The sequence below is a fragment of the Anabrus simplex genome, chromosome 8 (genome assembly GCF_040414725.1).
Source record: "Anabrus simplex isolate iqAnaSimp1 chromosome 8, ASM4041472v1, whole genome shotgun sequence".
In the NCBI taxonomy this organism is placed as follows: domain Eukaryota; kingdom Metazoa; phylum Arthropoda; class Insecta; order Orthoptera; family Tettigoniidae; genus Anabrus; species Anabrus simplex.
In genome coordinates this window covers 71,505,948-71,526,347 of record NC_090272.1, presented here as the reverse complement: position 1 = coordinate 71,526,347, position 20,400 = coordinate 71,505,948, and the positions used below count along the sequence as shown (strand labels likewise).

General features: G+C 40.3%; 1 protein-coding gene across 1 annotated transcript in view; it reads left to right on the top strand.

The window, feature by feature from the left end:
- LOC136878799 (uncharacterized) overlaps positions 1–20,400 on the top strand; it is a 140,301-nt gene that overhangs the window by 44,195 nt on the left and 75,706 nt on the right. Inside the window, exons 6-7 of the mRNA XM_067152281.2 lie at positions 2,135–2,293; positions 17,653–17,831. Of these exons, the coding sequence (XP_067008382.2) occupies positions 2,135–2,293; positions 17,653–17,831 (338 nt within the window). The remainder of the gene's footprint in view (positions 1–2,134; positions 2,294–17,652; positions 17,832–20,400) is intronic.

Below are 20,400 nucleotides of genomic sequence, written 5' to 3'. Positions count from 1 at the left end.
TTGTTACATCACTTTTGAATGCAAGATTTTAGCTGCATTATTTTAGTCTGAATACAAACAAGAGAAACACTTCTCCCCTCCATAAATTTGGGGTTACTTTTTCATTTAAATGAAGACACACAGGCTGATGATTCACCTATACCGGAAAAAGAAAGTAGATGGTAGTGCAAGGTTGAATTGTACATAGCCCAATGTTTTCAGGGCTACTCTACCAAAACAAACTATTACAAGTAATAAATCTCATTGTAGACCATATTAGACATCAGATTATGAACATTAAAATAAGAATAATAGTTTACACCACCTTTCCAATACTTATCTTTCCTTACATTTAGGATATAAACATTACAACAGGTGTAAGTTGGGACATGTTTCGCTTAACTGTTGTAAGCATCATCAGCTGAAATATATCTTAGCCTAAAGTTAGGTCAGGGCCCCGAACATAGTGTCCTTAAAATATATGGTACCCTAAGATTCAACATTTACATTATAGAAAATCAAATAGGCTTAAAACTAGTGTGAAAAACATAGAATGTTCATCATGGCTAAGAGAGAAACACACAATCGTGTTGACAGAGGTTAAAAACGTAAAGTACAATACAGAGTTGGTAGCAAAATAATTAATATCATATAGGATATCATTGCTACCAGTCAGTCAATCAGAATGTTCATAAATAAAACTAGTGTGAAAACATATAAGAATGTTCATCATGGCTATTTCTAAATTGGTAAATTTTGTATTTCAAATGTAAGTGTGTTTATTTTTGGCTTAAGTAGCCACATTAAATTATTCATTTTTATTGTTTGAGCAGGCTTATTGATATAACTTGAATGTGAAATTTTTTCCCATACATTTTTAATGTTTTTCATAAGACTAGTATAATTAAATTATACTATATATGTACTCCCTGATTAACATCATTTTGGTTGGCTGACCCCTTCATATGATACAAAATCCGGTATGTACTATGTTTCGTTGTTGTGTAATAAAGTATTAAAATTCAGGAAAAAGACTCGGTTCACAGCCAGTGTCCATGTGGAAATATGGTGGTGTTGAACGTGAAGGATTTTACTGTGAAACAATCATCAAATATGGTTTGATGGAGCCCAGGTGTGAATAAGGATAGGAAGATCCATATTATCGGTATAGGTTTTGCAGTTAATACAATGGCCACATACTCAATAGCAACTACCACTATTATCCTATTCTCCTATCCTCCTATCCTATTCTCTCCTCCACTGATAAAGAATGCAACTGAAAATTTGGTCACACATCTTTCTTTCATGTGTACTCTATCCATGTGTGCTTACACAGTTTGTAGCTGCTCCCTTCCTTGCTTCCTGCACATACAGAATGTTTCAAAAATACATGGCTAAATTTCAAGGTAGGATTCCTCATATATAATGCAGACAAAAGGGTTATATAAACATGGGTCTACAGATTCATAATCTGTGAGATGTCAGACTCTCTAGTACCATAAGTTAGAATGTTATTTCCTACAATTGTAATGGGTCAGCACTAGTTTACATACAGTTCTGATCTCTAATTAGGTAGAAGTGGACCAATTGCTTGGCCTCCCCTCTCACCTGATCTGAACTTGTTAGACTTCTTTCACAACTGCTGTGGAGGATGAAGCAACACTTTATAGAACAATTGGACAGACTTGTCAAAAAATGTATGCAAAATTCCAGGCATTTTTGAGCATGTTTGTAATGCAATAAGACAACGAACAGAAGTCTGCAATGTGGCAGGAGGTGGGCAATTCCAACACTTCTTGTAAGGTAATCAACAAAGTGCATTATTACAGGAAATTCAAACTAAATTCTAGCAAACAACCTTCCAGCTTAAGATATGATACTGACATATCAGACTTTCAGGTAACTACAAAATTAAGGACCCACATTTTTATAATTTTTTTCTCTCCTCTACATACGAGGAATCCAATCCTGCAATGTTACCCTGTATATTTGAAACACTCTGTATACATATAGACTGTTTATATACATTTTGCTCCTGTCATCTTTCCTTATCTGAACATCTAATGATTTATATTATTAGTGAATAAAGAATGCCATATTTTTTATAGTTTTGGTTTAAATGACTAAAATACTGCATGCCTGTGATGTTTTTAAGGTGATCTGTCAGAGGTGGCAGTGTATCAGGGTCCATATTTAACATTTGAACTTGGACTGAATGGATACTGGAATGACACAACTGTGCCTCGTGCTTTTTACCTAAAGGAGTCTGGGCCCTGGGATATGACCGCCGCAGAAATAAATGGAGGATTGGATGGTAAGATTCAACAAAGAGGAAACTATATATATATTGTGTTATTAGTCTTTGATATTTTAAAGTTATTTGACAGATGTTTAATATTACATGTTCAGATTTAGTTTTGTTACCTTTTATTATGTAGTTATATGTTGTCCTTGTGGCAGCCCAGGCTGTCCGGAAAGAGGTTAGGTTTCTCAATAAACATATAGAGCATGAACTAGCATTTCCTACCTAATCAGTGCATATTTGAAGATGTAAAAATACCTAGTTCAGTGTGTTGTAAAAGAACACTGCATGGTAGTATTCCTCATACACAACGCAGGCAAAAAGGTTATATTAACATGGATCGGCAGATTTGTAAATTGTCAGATGTTAGACACTCTAGTACCGTAAGTTGGAATACACCTTACACTGTAACCCTATAATTAGATCAAAGATAATTATTGTTTTACGTTTATACTTATAAGGAATAGATACATGTGTGTACTCTATCCACGCATTCTTACGTGGTAAGTCATATCTTTCCGTATGTTTCCTATACATATATATAATATACAGAGTGGTCAGAAACAATGTGAATCGAGTATTCCAATGGGCTTTGCAAGGTGGAGTTGCTAAATCTGTATGTGGCTTAAGACCAGCTTGAGAGCACCGATTGAAGAAAAAATTTGCCATTGGGGGGATTTGAATACAGACCTCCGAGCTGACAGGATCACACCAAAGCAAGTACGCTACGGTGACACTGACTGAAACCAAGTGTGTGTTTATGTTTGATGCTGATTTATCGGCATAGCTCTCAAGCTGTTCATAAGTCCCGTGCAGATTTAGTAATACTGCCATACAGAATTCACCTGCGAAGCAATCTGATTGGCTAACTTCAGAAGCTGATAAAAATGTCAATGGTGCAAGATATCAAATTATTTCTTTCAAAAATATTTAAGCTCTTAAGCCTGTAGGCCTGTTCAGTCTTGAAATTACCAGTGTTTCATCCCAGTGTAACAGTGGGCTCATCAGTTGGAATGCTACACCTTTCTAAGACTCTGGCGCTAGTGTGCCGTTGAGACACCACTGCAAGCCTCCTATGTAAGACAATGTAGTGATGGTGCTCTAGCAGAAGCATGTGCCTCCACTTGTATAAATGCCTGCCTTTGACCTATATCAAAAAATAAATTTCCTAGAAGGAAACCATAATTTCATTTTTGAATTCTTTCAAATGATTTCATATGAAGTGAATTTCATTTTAGTCTGTATTGATGAAATGAAATGAAATGGCATATGGCTTTTAGTGCCGGGAGATCCGAGGACGGGTTCGGCTCGCCAGGTGCAGGTATTTTGATTTGACACCCGTAGGCGACCTGCGTGTTGTGATGAGGATGAAATGATGATGAAGACAACACATACACCCAGCCCCCCATGCCAGGGAAATTAACCAAGGATGATTAAAATTCCCGACCCTGCCGGGAATCGAACCCGGGACCCCTGTGACCAAAGGCCAGCACGCTAACCATTTAGCCATGGAGCCGGACATCTGTATTGATGATTTATCACTATCAACAAGGATGAGAAGGTCCTCCTATTCAATACTGTGTATAATATGTTAATATTATTCATTACATCACGACTAGTTTCGACCCTTGTATTGGGTCATCCTCAGCCTTAAATTATAAATGGATAATAACATTAAATGTACGGTAACTTGAAAACACCAACACCTAATATATCACTACTGGCATATCTCGAAGCATTGATGAAATATGTTGTGATTACACATGAGTCCATTAAAATTGGTATCTCTTGCACATATATCTAACACTTTTGTGTCACTTTTTTTTTTTTAAAGGAAATCATAGTCTTAATATAAACCAGTACATTATTATTACCGTATGTCCATTTGGTGATTTCCATAAAAGAAAAAGAGACACAAAAGTATTGGACACCTGTGCAATGTACTGTTTTATATTGAGACTATGATTATCTTAAAAGAAAAATGTGACACAAAAGTGTTGGACACATGTGCAATGCACTGTTTTATATTGAGACTATGATCATCTTAACAGAAAAATGTGACACAAAAGTGTTGGACACATGGCAATGTACTGTTTTATATTGAGACTATGATCATCTTAACAGAAAAAGTCACACAAAAGTGTTGAACACGTGTGCAATGTACTGTTTTATATTGAGCCTATGATTATCTTAAAAAAAAAAAAAAAAGTGACACAAAAGTGTTGGACACATGTGCAATGCACTGTTTTATATTGAGACTATGATTATCTTAAAAGAAAAAAAGTGACACAAAAGTGTTGGACACATGTGCAATGTACTGTTTTATATTGAGACTATGATCATCTTAACAGAAAAAGTCACACAAAAGTGTTGAACACATGTGCAATGTACTGTTTTATATTGAGACTATGATTATCTTTGTACCGGGCGGTACACCTCTACACCGTTTATTTAAAAGTTGCGCCAGTTGAAACTCCTCTTCTGGAGGAAGGTTGAACTTTATCTATTCTATTAATTCTCTACTTTCTCAGAAGATGTCACCACGTGGAAAATTTTGAGTTTTTGAACTGTGTCACTTTTGATGTGTTTTTGTTTCGCTTGAAGTAAGAAGTGTGAACTTTCTCTTCTAGAGGACACTACTGAAGAATTACAATAGTGCAACCTAGTGCGGAGTCAAAGAACTATTTTGTTGGAGAAATTTTTATTTCAAGAGTTTGTTCTTTGTTAAATTTCTTTCTGTCATTGTTTAAGTTGGCTGTATACCCCTTTTTTTCCCCTTATTTTGGATCTAGCCAATCCCGAATTTCTTTAATTAATTTTCCACCAATAATGTGTTTCTTCTTCCTCTATGTAGGGGTTTCTTTTGCCTAGCCAATAAAAATTTTGTGGGAGGGTGTTTTCTTTCCCCTAACGCCTAGAATCTTCCGCGAGAGGATATAAACTGCTGATTTTAGGGTCTCGGGGCCACTTCTGTTCCATCTTTCAGTGTATTAAGTACATAGCAGGAGGCGGGAAGCGCCTCTTTCTTCGTCAGCCGTTCAACACCAGGTAATGGCCCATTAATAACTTCTTTTCTAGCTAGGTCGGCAGTTTAACACTCGCGGCGGGTTCGAAGCATTTCCATCATGTAACCTGTTCCTAAAATGTAATTACTCTTTTCATCTTTTTCTTGTAAAGCTACATATTGGGATAGAGAGTGCTAACCCTCTCAAGCTCCCACTCACATTTGTTTTGAGGTGAACTTATTTTTCCCTACCTATTCTTCGTTAACGTAATGTAAATTGGTTCTTTTTAAGTCACCTCTGTAGTATGGGAGTAGCCCTTGTATTAACGGCCCAGTGCCAAGTTGGTCTTAAGCAAGGAGTGCGGTTAGCCTCCTCTCAAATTGTTATTTTAGAGGTCATGTAATCAACCTTTTTTTTATGTAATAGACCTCAGTAGGTTGGGTATTTTACCCCTGTGAATACGTCCTTAGAGGACAGCTTGAAGGTAGAGTTTGGTGTGGCCTTTGAGAGGCTTAAATTTTAAGAGCGGATCGCTCTTTTGAAAATGGAGTGTCATATGCCTCGTGGAGGCTTTTCTGTGTAATTCGGAGCCAGGGGCTCCTAGGGATGAATGGGGTTTTCTGCCCCTTTGCTAAAACTTGTGTTTGTGGTAAAACTGAGCTGATCGCTGAAGTCAGGGCGTGAAGCCCAAAACCTGTAAATATTGTAACTCCCCTTGTTTTGCTACATTGTACCTGCCATGTCTGTTATTGCCTTGTTTTTGAAAAGAAAATATAACCTTGTTAAATTTTAAATTAATTTTACATGCACTATAATTTCGTAGCTTGAAACCCATTCACACCCGCACCTTCTTTTACGCATAACTACCGCTAAAACCCGGTAACAAGTGGTAGCAGAGCGTGGTTGAATGGGTCTCAATTTAGCCCCTTTTGACGGCTAAACATTGCTTTGATTCGAACTCTAACAATTTTCTCAGTTGCTGGAATTTTTGAGTTTTTCAAAATTGTTCTGTCATCATGCCCGGCCCTCGCGATGTTCTCCTCCTTAACTATTTGCGCAAAGAGGAGTTGATATACGAGTTAACTATCAGAAATGTGCAATCTGGAGGCACGGTTGCAATCGACACCAACAAGCTTAGAGAGTCCCTTGATTTGCCCATTTCCATCCCCAATTTGGGAGAGAAAGAAATTGATGACTCTCTTTCCACGATCGTCGAGAATATTACTGGGCTAGCATCTGTAGTCAGCTTTTTGATGAAAACGATCCGTCTCCTAATCAAATTAAGCGTGTGCAAGGCAGGCTGTATCACTTTGCAAATAGAGTTAATGATCTGTTGTCTCTAAAGGTGAATGATGTTCAGAGGAAGGACGCTAATACGCTCCTTGAAACTATTTCTGAATTGTCTAATAAGGTCACTCAATTGCTAACCGGCGAAGTTCCTCCCAAAACTGATCAACCCGCCACAGTGAATGTAGGTAGTGATGAAGAGCCTCCTCAGGGAGAAGTCAATAGGATAACCGTTGCTGCTCAAACTATCTCTGCCCCATCGAACAACGAATCTGAACGCCGTGCGTCATTGGGTAACATCCGCTCTGAATTAACTTCTTTGCCATTGAAACCTTTAACGACTATGTCACCTGGGTTCAGTAGCTTGCCTCATCCATTGGCAATGTTGCTTAGAGGTATCTCTAAGTTTTCCGTCAACACCACCAACGATGTAATTTCATTTTTAAGATTTCTAGTGGAATTTCAGGATCATGCTCTTGTTTTTTCTCTTTCGCCATGTCAAATTTTGCAAATTATCTATCCGTATGCTATTGGTATTCTCTCTGATAAAATCGTAAGAGCCATTGCCGAGCAATCATCTATTGAGGATTTCCATGCCCATTTGCTAGCTAACTTCATCCCAGCTAGGGCCAGGTCCTCCCTGATTCAGAAGTACTATTACCGTGTACAGCGCTTGGATGAAAACTTGGCTGATTTCATACAAGATATCAAATTCTACACTAGGGTGTTTGCTCTGCACTTTCCTGAAGATCAGATTGTGCAGGCTATTGTAGAAGGTATTTCGCCATCCTACAGGTCATATTTGTGTTTCGCGGCGTGTCCGCAAACCTTTTCTGAACTTGAAGCATTGGCCGTCTCAGCGGAAGGAGTTAGATACGCCGATTCTTTGCGTGTCGCGAAAGAACCCCCGCCTTCCTTTAGTAACACTCGGCCTCCACCTCGCCGACCAGTCAATCCCCGTAAATGTTATGCTTGCGGGTCGCCTGACCATCTGCGCAACAAGTGTCCACTGATCAAGCCAAGTGGGACTAGGAATGGAGCTGGTTCATCACAAGGCTGCTTTAAATGTGGGGCTTTCTCACATATCGCCAAGAATTGCCCAAACTCAAATAGCACCCCCTCCTGCTCAACTTCTGGGGCAAATTCCACCTATGCCAATAATAAAAAGTGACTAGCGGCTTCGGCTGAGTCGACTAATCCTGCTTTCCAAGGCTCAGCCCCGGGCAAAAAGGTCGAGAATTCAGGGAATGAGCAATCTTCAAATTCTTTTTTTGAATGCCCCAGAGAGTGTCTTAGGATTGCGGCGGATACCCCCGCACCTGTTCCTTTTCTTAAGATTGAGTTAAATAACGAGCCTATAACAGCTCTCCTAGATTCAGGCAGTGTTTGTTCCATTATTTCGGCTGATTGGTATTCTAAATTGAAGTCTGTTTGTAAATTACCTGACTATGATTCATCTCCTGTTCAATATGTTTCGGCTAATTCATCCCCATTAGAAATTCTAGGTTCTGTAAATGTCAAAATTCGTATTTTTAAATTTACATGGAAAACCAAACTGTTTGTGGCTAAGCACTTGTCTTGCCCCATCATTCTGGGAGCGAACTTCATGTCTCACACTGGTCTTGTGCTCGATCTTCAGAGTAAGTCGTGCACATTCAAATTTGCCTCTAATTGTAAAATCCCTCTATTAAAGTGTAATTCTGCATCATGTTCATCTATTTCGCCTACCCAGGATGAGATGTTGTTAGACCTTAGACATCTACCTGAGGAGCAGGCTGATAGTATTCGCAAATTGTGTCAGTCGTTTCCCGAGGTGTTCTCTGATACTCTTGGTGTTACTGACCTTATTGAATACAAAATTGAGGTCACGGATTCGATTCCTGTTCGCTTTCCACCGTATAGGCTATCTCCACCTAAAATGAAGGCATTAAAAGAAATCATTGATCAGATGTTGAAGGATGGTATTATTAGGCCCTCTAAGTCAGCGTATTCTTCGCCTATTTTTCTAGTCCCGAAACCCCAAGGAGGCTTCAGGCCTGTCATTGATTACAGGGCTCTCAATCGGAAGGTGGTGTTGCAATCTGTGCCCCTTCCCGACCTTCATTCTTGTTTTTCATGGTTTCGTAAGGCCAAGTTCTTCACCATCTTGGACTTAAATCAGGCCTATAATCAAATTCCCCTTGCCGAAGAGTCTAAACATCTTACAGCGTTTGCCACGGACTGGAATTTATATGAATACAACCGCGTGCCTTTCGGGCTCCCTACGGGAGCAGCTGTACTCACTAGGCTGCTAGATAGGGTCTTCTCCGACATCAAATTCGAGTACTTATATCACTACTTAGATGATGTCGTCGTATTTTCAGAGACCTTTGAAGAACATCTAGATCATTTGCGAGAAGTTCTCAATCGCCTTCGTAAGGCTGGGTTAACTGTTAAGTTGTCCAAGGTTGCCTTTGCTAAGCCCTCTATGTCATTCCTAGGGCATATTGTGTCACCTGATGGTGTAGCAGTCGATCATTCTAGAACACAGGCCATCCGTGATTTTAAACCTCCCAAGGACATTAAAGGTATCGCCAGGTTCATTGGCATGGTGAATTTCTTCAGGAAGTTCATTCCTAATTTTGCTAATAGAGCGGCGCCCTTAAACCTTCTTCGTAGGAAAGGCATCAAATTCGAATGGGGACCTTCTCAACAAGCCGCTTTTGAAGATCTGAAATTAGCTCTCTGTAATGCCCCTGTACTTGCTATGCCTGATTTCTCGAAGAAATTCATCGTCCAAACCGACGCATCGTCGTCAGCAGTAGCGGCAGTCCTTCTTCAAGAGACTGAACTAGGGAGGCGACCCATCGCCTATGCATCTAGGACTCTATCGGCTCAAGAAGCAAAGTACTCCATATATGAGCTTGAAGGTTTGGCAGTCTTATTCGCCTTAGAAAAGTTCCGTCTCTATCTGGAACACGTCAAATTCGATCTGGAGACAGATAATCAAGCCTTAAGCTGGGTCGTAGGTAGGCCGCGTCGTACAGGTCGTATAGCCCGTTGGGCCATCCGTATTTCTGCCTTCCAATTCGATGTACGGCATATCAGAGGTACTGAAAATGTTGTTGCTGATGGACTCAGCCGTATGTTTTCTAACGACGTCGAGACCCATGAACCGGTCGGCAGTTCATCACCTTCCGAGTCCATACTATCTGATGTTAATGCCATCTTAACAGATGCTCCCATGCTCTTTAGGGATATTGAGAAATACCAACGTGAAGATCCGACGCTGGGTCTGATAATGGAAACCCTTTCTTCTGGGGAACATGCTGTCCCTTATGTTCTAAGGAATGGTGTTCTATGTTGCCCTTCGAGGCATGATAAGATGATGAAAGTTGTCGTTCCAGCTGTTCTTGTACCTATGATCTTCAAGTATTATCATGAGACCCCATTAGGAGGGCATCTTGGTATCTTTAAAACTCGTGAGAAGATTCGTGAAATGTTCATCTGGAAAGGTATGGACGGTGAAATCCGTGAACTTGTAAAAGCTTGTAAGTCTTGTTTGCTCAGTAAACCCACCATGTCCACCAAGGTAGGCCTTTTGTCTTCGCATCAAGCGTCGCGCCCCATGGAACGTCTGTATATCGATTATGTAGGACCCTTCCCCCAGTCAAAGGGTAACGCTAACAAGTTCATCTTTGTGTGCGTAGATGGTTTTACCAGATTTTCTTGGTTATTTCCGACTAAGCTGGCTACCGCTCAGTCTACCATTACCTGCTTAAATTCTATTTTTGCTTCTTTTGGTCCGTGTCAATATATTGTATCCGATAATGCTAAGGCTTTTACATCTAATTTATTTCGTAAATTCTGTTTTGACTTATCAATCTCTCATGTAACTACTTCTGCTTATTACCCTCAACCATCTCTGGCTGAACGGGTTAACCGTAATCTCAGGTCCGCACTTATTGCCTATCATCATGAAGATCATTCCAGGTGGGATACGTCCCTGCATTGGTTAGCTTTTGCTTTGAATTCGGCGGTTCATGAATCTCACAAGTTTACTCCAGCTTCTTTGATGTTTAAGTTTGTTCCCAACTCGCCGCTCTCTAACCTCTGGTCTCTGAATGACATTTTGCCCGAGACAATAGATCCGGACAACATTAAAGATCTTTGGAAGAAGGCTAAAGCCAATCTTAAAGTGTCTCATGAAAAGGTTAGGGAAAGGTATGATCGTGGACGGAGACCCACCCCTTTGAAGGTAGGTGACCAGGTTATGGTCAAAAATTTTGTTCCCGCGGGCAAGCTTGCCCCCAGATTTCATGGGCCTTGTATCATCCTCGATTTTCTTACGCCGGTTACCTTATTGTTAAGTAATCCAGCCACCGAGAGGATATTTAGAGTTCACCTGTCCCAGGTGAAACCGGTGTAATTTCTGTGTTAACTTGCTTCATATTATTTTGAAAGGATATGAAGGTTATATTTTTTTTGAGTTTCACTTTAAGGCATTCTGCCCCTTCTGTAATATTTTGGTTTTAGATGTAAGCCTTGTGTAAAACCTGCCCCGACCCGTTAAACTGCCATCCTGTTCTTGCCACGGCCATTACCACGCTCCCGTCTCCTGCTCCACCTTACACTGTGGCTTCATAATAGTATATGCCATGGATATCTACACGCCGCTGGCCCCTCAACCTCTCCACAAGCCTGTGCCCTCAAAGAAACATGATGGTCCAACACAATTCTGCCGCCTAGCTTTAATGTTTCAGTGCCCCCGCAGCCACGCAGCGCCGTGCAGCAACTGGGGAGGGGGATGGGCCCCCTCCTCTCCAGCGAAGACGACATGTGCCCGGCGAGCCGGAGCTCTCCTCCCGGCCAAGGCTGATGTGCGGCGCACGACCTGCTACTTGCCCTCAGCCTGTATATGTTCACCGCGGGCGCGGCGTGCTTCAACACCTCTGCTCCCCTCATAGTGCGGGCGAGCGGTATCTCAGGGTACTTGAGGGGTCCGAGCGGCCTCCTTTGGACGCAAGCTGCAACGGCCGGTCTGGCCACCTCACTTCATCAACATCAACTACATGAACAGTTACTATAAGCAATGACTACACTGGGGAATTCAACAACAATATTTGGTGGACATTGCCAAATTTTTCATCACCTTCAAGTATTAAAAGTTTATCTTCAGAAATTCAACTTCTACAAACAGAAAGACTTTACTTCTCCTGCAACAACAAATTGTGAAACTGAATCGCACAACATTCTGAAAATCTTGTAATCTATTTTCATATTCACTTTATAACTTGGAACTTGTTTCAAACTGATTTCATGTGTCACCCCTGGAGGAACTTTTGGGGGGGGAGGTCTGTACCGGGCGGTACACCTCTACACCGTTTATTTAAAAGTTGCGCCAGTTGAAACTCCTCTTCTGGAGGAAGGTTGAACTTTATCTATTCTATTAATTCTCTACTTTCTCAGAAGATGTCACCACGTGGAAAATTTTGAGTTTTTGAACTGTGTCACTTTTGATGTGTTTTTGTTTCGCTTGAAGTAAGAAGTGTGAACTTTCTCTTCTAGAGGACACTACTGAAGAATTACAATAGTGCAACCTAGTGCGGAGTCAAAGAACTATTTTGTTGGAGAAATTTTTATTTCAAGAGTTTGTTCTTTGTTAAATTTCTTTCTGTCATTGTTTAAGTTGGCTGTATACCCCTTTTTTTTCCCCTTATTTTGGATCTAGCCAATCCCGAATTTCTTTAATTAATTTTCCACCAATAATGTGTTTCTTCTTCCTCTATGTAGGGGTTTCTTTTGCCTAGCCAATAAAAATTTTGTGGGAGGGTGTTTTCTTTCCCCTAACGCCTAGAATCTTCCGCGAGAGGATATAAACTGCTGATTTTAGGGTCTCGGGGCCACTTCTGTTCCATCTTTCAGTGTATTAAGTACATAGCAGGAGGCGGGAAGCGCCTCTTTCTTCGTCAGCCGTTCAACACCAGGTAATGGCCCATTAATAACTTCTTTTCTAGCTAGGTCGGCAGTTTAACACTCGCGGCGGGTTCGAAGCATTTCCATCATGTAACCTGTTCCTAAAATGTAATTACTCTTTTCATCTTTTTCTTGTAAAGCTACATATTGGGATAGAGAGTGCTAACCCTCTCAAGCTCCCACTCACATTTGTTTTGAGGTGAACTTATTTTTCCCTACCTATTCTTCGTTAACGTAATGTAAATTGGTTCTTTTTAAGTCACCTCTGTAGTATGGGAGTAGCCCTTGTATTAACGGCCCAGTGCCAAGTTGGTCTTAAGCAAGGAGTGCGGTTAGCCTCCTCTCAAATTGTTATTTTAGAGGTCATGTAATCAACCTTTTTTTTATGTAATAGACCTCAGTAGGTTGGGTATTTTACCCCTGTGAATACGTCCTTAGAGGACAGCTTGAAGGTAGAGTTTGGTGTGGCCTTTGAGAGGCTTAAATTTTAAGAGCGGATCGCTCTTTTGAAAATGGAGTGTCATATGCCTCGTGGAGGCTTTTCTGTGTAATTCGGAGCCAGGGGCTCCTAGGGATGAATGGGGTTTTCTGCCCCTTTGCTAAAACTTGTGTTTGTGGTAAAACTGAGCTGATCGCTGAAGTCAGGGCGTGAAGCCCAAAACCTGTAAATATTGTAACTCCCCTTGTTTTGCTACATTGTACCTGCCATGTCTGTTATTGCCTTGTTTTTGAAAAGAAAATATAACCTTGTTAAATTTTAAATTAATTTTACATGCACTATAATTTCGTAGCTTGAAACCCATTCACACCCGCACCTTCTTTTACGCATAACTACCGCTAAAACCCGGTAACAATCTTAAAAGAAAAAAGTGACACAAAAGTGTTGGACACATGTGCAGTGTACTGTTTTATATTGAGACTTGGATTATCTTATAAGAAAAATGTGACACAAAAGTGTTGGACACATGTGCAATGTACTGCTTTATATTTGGACTATGATTATCTTAACAGAAAAAGTGATGCAAAAGTATTAGACATATTGTAACCGCCCAGGCTTCTCCAGCCATCCTTTTACGCGATATCACTCGATATCAAGTTTATCTGCGATCGGCAATTATTTATATGACATATTTATTTTAACTTCAATCATTTGTAAATAAGGTTTTTGGAATCATATTGTATATCTTAGAACATCATTTATTATTTAAATTATTATAGTATGTAGGATAGGAATTCATTATGTATTGTAAATATGGTCAATGTTGAGACAGAGTTGTTGTCATTTCATCTCATACTTGTGTACACGGAAAAGTTATTCTTGAAACGGGGAAGTTGGATGAGTCAGTGGGTTAAACTCATGTGCACAAGGTATTACACAGCGACCCGCGTGCAAGGCTAGCAAGCCAGCAAACTACATCATCGCCACGCCTATGGGTCACTTGTCAAGAATGAAGAGAGGGAGATGATAATGCGATCTACAAATCAGATGCTTCGTTGTATAGATTTTTTGTATTGAGCTATTACCAAGAGTGGGGAGAGCCCGGAGATATATTATCTAGTGCGGAGCAATCCTCGACTCACATCACTACGAGAACGTCAACTACTTTATTGATTTTTGAGACAGTGAGTGGTCGCTCTGAGACATAGTTATTTTCGTACAGTGTGTATCGCTTCAACACAGTACTTAGCTGCTGTGATGCTGTCGGATCGGCATGAGACGAAACAAGCTTACGGCTTGTGAGATATTCAGTAATTATTCTGGACGAAGAACTACGTTTAGTTCAAGTCCATGGCATTTGGTACAAGTCTGTACAGTATCAGTAGATCAGCTAAGTTGGATAGAGATTTCTGTTAACATGGAAAACTTCATATCTCTGAATTTTCTCCTCCTACGATCAACGCTGATCAATTTTCACAAGTATAGGGCCAATGTCTAATTTAAAGACTAGGCAATTAGGGAGTGCTAGTCCAGATAGCCCAAACCATATCACAGAAGGAAGGGAGGAAGGAAGGATGTCCATGGAGCCAATTCTACAACGTGAAGAGGGGAACGAGTAACCACGGAAAATAGATGACCTCAACGGAAGCTGCAATTGGTGAGCTTCAATTAGATAAAGCAAGCAACAGTTAATTTCAGTAACATAAATTTTCAAATCCCTCCACGCTTAAAGGAACTTTTTTTCCGATTCATCTCTCTTTTCTTTTTTGTATAATAAATTCATTTGTATTTTATATTGCGTTAATTTTCTTTCTTAAGCAATACTTAATGGTTAATTATTTAAAATCCTACCCCTGTGATCTAAGTATAAGTCTCTATGCTAGTAAATATAAATTTTGCTTTACAGTTTTGTTTAAAACTGTAACGCTGGCACCCAAACATTACATAGAGAAATGGGAAACCATGGAATGATAATTCTATTTGCGTGGCAATATGCGGGCAAGCCACATATAGTTTATTTTATATTCATGTGTCCCCAGGTATTAACTTTCTTCTCCTCTAATGAGAAGCTTAGGGGACCGTACAGTTACAATATGTGCAAGAGACATCAATTTTAATGGACTCATGTGTAACCACAACGTATCTCATCAGTGCCTCAAGACATGCCAATAGTGTTATATTAGGTGTTGGTGTTTTCAAGTTACATTTAATGTTTTTTTCCATTTATAATTTAAGGCTGAAGATGATCCAGTACAAGGGTCGAATCTTATCGCGATGTAATACATAATATTAACTGTATATACAGTATTGAATAAGTGGACCTTCTCATCCGTGTTAATAGTTCAAATTATTTATCAGTACAACCAACCCTCTAATGCTCATATACCTGATTCATGTTGTTTCCTACCACCCTGTATATTTGGTCCTGCTGTCTTTCTTACCTGAGCGTGTTTCCATACCCAGCATCGTGATTAAACTGTGTCCTTATGTTATCGTGCAATATATCTGGTTTTTTCACTGGATGAAAGAAGGTCATCATTAGAGCATACTCTAGTCAGATGCCCACTGACCAGAAGTTGTTCTTCATCTTGGACTAGCCCATGTTGGCAGAGTGGGCCTTCTTCAAGATAGTGCCACTTAATAAGGTTCCTTTACATCTCAGTACACCGGTGTAAAGTTGGTTGAGAGATTTCTAGGTAGCAAAGGATGGCTGGAAACCAGCAGAAGGTTCTTCTCTGTTTCATCACAGTTCCACAGTTCTCATTAATGATTTACAGGCAAAACAATTAGTAAATCATGTCAGTATTTTCCGGATTGTAGGCGGTGTCCAGGAGCATGTGATGGTCCTGACGTTTCACCAAAGACTGTGTTCGGCATTGTCAAGGGTCCTGACTGACTTCAATAGCAGTGAAGCTCTCAGTGGAATGAAGTGGTGTTGTAATTTCAACTTATTATATAGTGCAGGCTACGGAGCACTGCTCACCTACTTGCCCACTATGCCGGAGGGGCAGTCGCTGATTGGCTGTTCTTCGGCCAATGATTGAAGCATTAAGGAGCCCGATGTACATCAACCTGCCTTGGCGGAGACAGGCAACTGATCATCCATTGCTTTTTCTGTTCTGCCTTAGCCATCGTATCCTTCAGGATTTAAGACTTTAAGTCTGGAAACCAGGCTATCTTTACCCATTCAGATTCCTCCTTACATCTGAAGCTGTTGGTGTGCTTCAAGATTTCAATAGCTTCCCTTTGTAGCCGGGCATGGTAAAACACTGTAGTTGACAGTACTTTGGTATCATTGTACTGTATGTCATGGCCTGCTGAAGGACATGATGCAACGTAAAGCAACTTGTACAACAACAACAACAACAACAACAACAACGACGACGACGACGACGACGGATCCATTTTGATAGCTTGTGTTGTGAGTTGAACTGGGATTTGGCTTCTCTGAATTCCTGGTGAGGTATCACAATGGCAGTTAGATCTATTCTATGAATCAAAGTTGAATACAAAAGCCTCATTCTGCTGGTAGTATTTCTAGAGTCTCATTCACAAGTTTCTGGATGCATGATTACTTCATGTTTGGATCTGTGGTTGAAGATTGTTGAATGCCAATTCATTTATGATAATGCTTGGGCAAAGATCTTTCTACCTTAACTGAATAGCATCTATAATGTGTAACTCTGCAGTTTGTGCAAATACAAAAATGACACATACATACTGATTCTTAGAGCTCATTTCAGTGAATAAATAGGAATAGCAGCAAAGTCAATCACTTAGTCAGTCACTCTAGAACTAGCAGGAAGTAGTGTACTGAGCTGAGAGGGCACCCCCAATGCTTCTGTGGTGACCACAGCAAGCACTTTCTTGATGGTTTACTTCCAAGTCAATCTGTAGGCGCTTTCTTCAGTTGTTCTATTGTTGACCTCAGTTGCTTGGCCTCTGTTTCTACTTGGCTGATCCAAATTTTCTTTGGAACATTGCATGCAATTTTTGAACCAGAAAGACAACAGTGATCCAATAGTTTCTTTGGAAGTCAGGTTTCTTCATAATGCAGGTGTTTGTACAAACCAATTGATTAGAATATGTCTTTCTAATATGTGAGTTCTATGAGCGGTATAAGAGTCGAACAATTACCACATTTGAAATACCTCTAACACACGGATCTGCAGCTAACAATGCCCATGTTTTAGAACCATTACAGAAGACTGGAATAATAGCACCCAAAATAAGGGGAAACTAATTAGCAGTCTAGGTTGCAAAAGAAATGGTATCACTTCTGTAATCCAATCCAATCCAATCCAATCCAATCCAATCCAATCCAATCCAATCCAATCCAATCCAATCCAATCCAATCCACCCCACCCCACCCCACCCCACCCCACCCCACCCCACCCCACCCCACCCCATCCTATCCTAGAATTATGGATGTGTGTAATAGGTACATTTGTTCAGCTATGTTGAACCATCCTGGTGTTTTTGGGAGTTAGAATACTAGCCAGTCATCAAAATTGCCAACAAACTGAGAGCATTAAGAAGGAAAAAAAACCTGATGTGTGACGGTCCTCTCTCTCTGGTCTTCACAAACCCTGGTTACCATGAAGATTTACCTTTTGTACTGCACATTCCACTGCAGCAGTAGAATTAGCAGCATTTGTTATACAGGTACTGCACCTTTATTCCAGGTCTGATCCTGGCGAGTAAAGTGACGCAGTGGACAAAGGTCTTGAGCCGCCTTAGACTTTCGCAGGTGTTAGACATGTACTACTCGAACCGCGGGATCAGTTTCGACAACTCCTACAGTGCCTGCATGCGAGGGAACAAAGCGCGCCAGCTCGTCGACCCTGAGCGGCTGCTAAATGAGGTATGTAATCTGCTTTAGAGGACCAAAATTATCCCTTAAAACCATGGTGCAATATATTAGCAACTAGGTTTTAAAAATTATGTGGGTGCTTTTGGAAAGAATTCTGTGAACTAGTGTGGCTTCCTGCGTGTTTCTTGATGCTAATAGAATATCTTCAATATTGGCTGTTGAGTAGTTGGCTGTAATGTTGTCTACTGGCGAGCAGAAAGAGGCTACATCTTACTGCATTGAGTTGCAGACTGGAATTTGGTTTGCCTTACTAAAAGCATTTTTTGAAGACTCAAGGCTCCAGAGTTAATTTTAGTGTGTAATCTTACATAATTTGTGCAGTAATAAATCAATATACACAGTAATAAAACAAATTTTGTTAGATAGTAAAAGTTAAAAAAATAACAGCAGATACCAAGTGAAAGTAACAGCACTATATTCACAGAAATTTGCAACATATAAGGAACACTTTAAGTATCTTGGTTGTGTATTTGATCCACGTTGAATGGGCAAGGGCTGCTTTCAAGAAATTGAGTAAAGTCATCTTTAACAGGGACTTAAATATTAATCTCCGCCTCTGCTTACTTTGGTGTTAGGTTTTCACTGTCCTACTTTATGGTGCTGAGTCTTGGACCCTAATGGAGTATACTACCAGAAAACTTTGGTCCTTTGAGATGTGTTTCTACTGATACATGCTCAGAATATCATGGATTGATATAATAAGTAACAGTGAAGTACTCCAACACCTGAACAAAGAGCTCGCATCAAAAAACATCAGAAAGAAGAAATTCAAGTACTTTGGCCATATATTTGAAATGATAAATTTAGACTCCTTCAGCTTATCTTAGAAAGTAAAACTGAAGGAAGGAGAAGTAGGGGAAGAAGGAAAATATCTTCGTTATGGAATCTATGAGAATGGTACGGATTCAGTACCCCCACTCTTTTCTGACTTGCTGAGAACAAGAATCAGATTGCCCTGATGACAGCCAATATCCGATGAGGATATGGTGCAAGAAGAAGAAGAAGAAGAAGACCTTGTTACAATTACCAAGTAGGGGCCGATGACCTTCGATGTTAGGTCCCTCAAAGCAACAAGCATCATCATCACCAGCACAATTAACAAAAAGGTACAACTAATGTGAACAATTATGCAACTCGTATCAGCCAACAGTATCTTAGAATTTTTTTTGTATCATTATTCTTCTATGGGCTGTCTCTTTCACATTTCTTGGCATAGCTGAATATGCCAGTGAAGAACTCTTGTTATGACAGCTTTGTACAATCCGAGGTATGTTGTTCACATCAAAAAACCAAACCAAACCCCATGGGACTACAGCCCTTGAAGGGCCTTGGCCTACCAAGCAACCGCTGCTCAGCCCGAACGCCTGCAGATTACGAGGTGTCGTGTGGTCAACACAAGAATCCTTCCGGCCGTTATTTTTGGCTTTCTGGACCGGGGCCGCTATCTCACTGTCAGATAGCTGCTCAATTCTAATCACATAGGCTGAGTGGACCTCAAACCAGCCCTCAGGTCCAGGTAAAAATTCCTGACCTGGTCGGGAATCGAACCCGGGGCCTCCGGGTAAGAGGCAGATGTTGTTCACATTACAATAATGAATCATCAAGAATCCTATTTTATTTGGAAGCTGTTGGGAAGCTTTAGTTGATAACCTTGCCCATTGAACTGGACTGAAGTGCTTCAACTTGGGGAAGGAAAGACAGCCTATATGCTTTCAATGCTTCTACATGTGCTTTGCTCTGAATATGTTCATATATAATGGCATTCTTGCGATAAATGGTTCCTTTCTGTTCGTCAGGGGAAGGAATTTGACCTCTGCTTGTAAACATTTGAACTATTTCTGAGGAATTAAAGCATGGCATATACCTGAAGAAATAGCAGGATCTCTCTCGAAGTATATTGTGGGATCGAGGACAATCCTCTTCTACTGCTGTGGGTTGATGACAATTTTGTCAGCTCTTCAATTAGACTTCTTTAGTCTTCCTTACGGTAGAAGTAGTTCAGAGACTGCAGTTGGGGTGTGATGATGCCTGGCGATAGTCGACAGCTCTCCCTTCTGACAGAACGACAACACATGTCTGAGGGTTTCTGCCTTTTAGATGTGAAGCTTCCATGGTCTGTTAAATTATGATTAACTTCTTCTTCTGGGTTCAACCGTGTTGTTGTTTTATGTACCTTATGTTGCTGATGTTTTGAATACATTGCAATATTTTTTATTAAAGCAACTGACTTACTCCTGATCGATGCAAGAAGATCTTAATAGTTTCTGTCTCGTTCTAATGTGCTGTGTTGAAGACCCTATAAGGTGTAGACTGCAGTGCTTTAGGGTTACATGACATTTTGATGCCACTGGCATATTCTGAAGAAAATAATACTGTAATAATGTTATTGACTTTACATCCCACTAAATCCTTTTATGGTTTCCAGAGACACTGAAGTGCTGGAATTTAGTCCTGCAGGAGTTCTTTTACATGCCAGTAAAATCTACCGACACGAGGCTGGTGTATTTAAGCACCTTCAAATACCACACGATTGAGTCAGGATTGAACCAGCCAAGTTGTG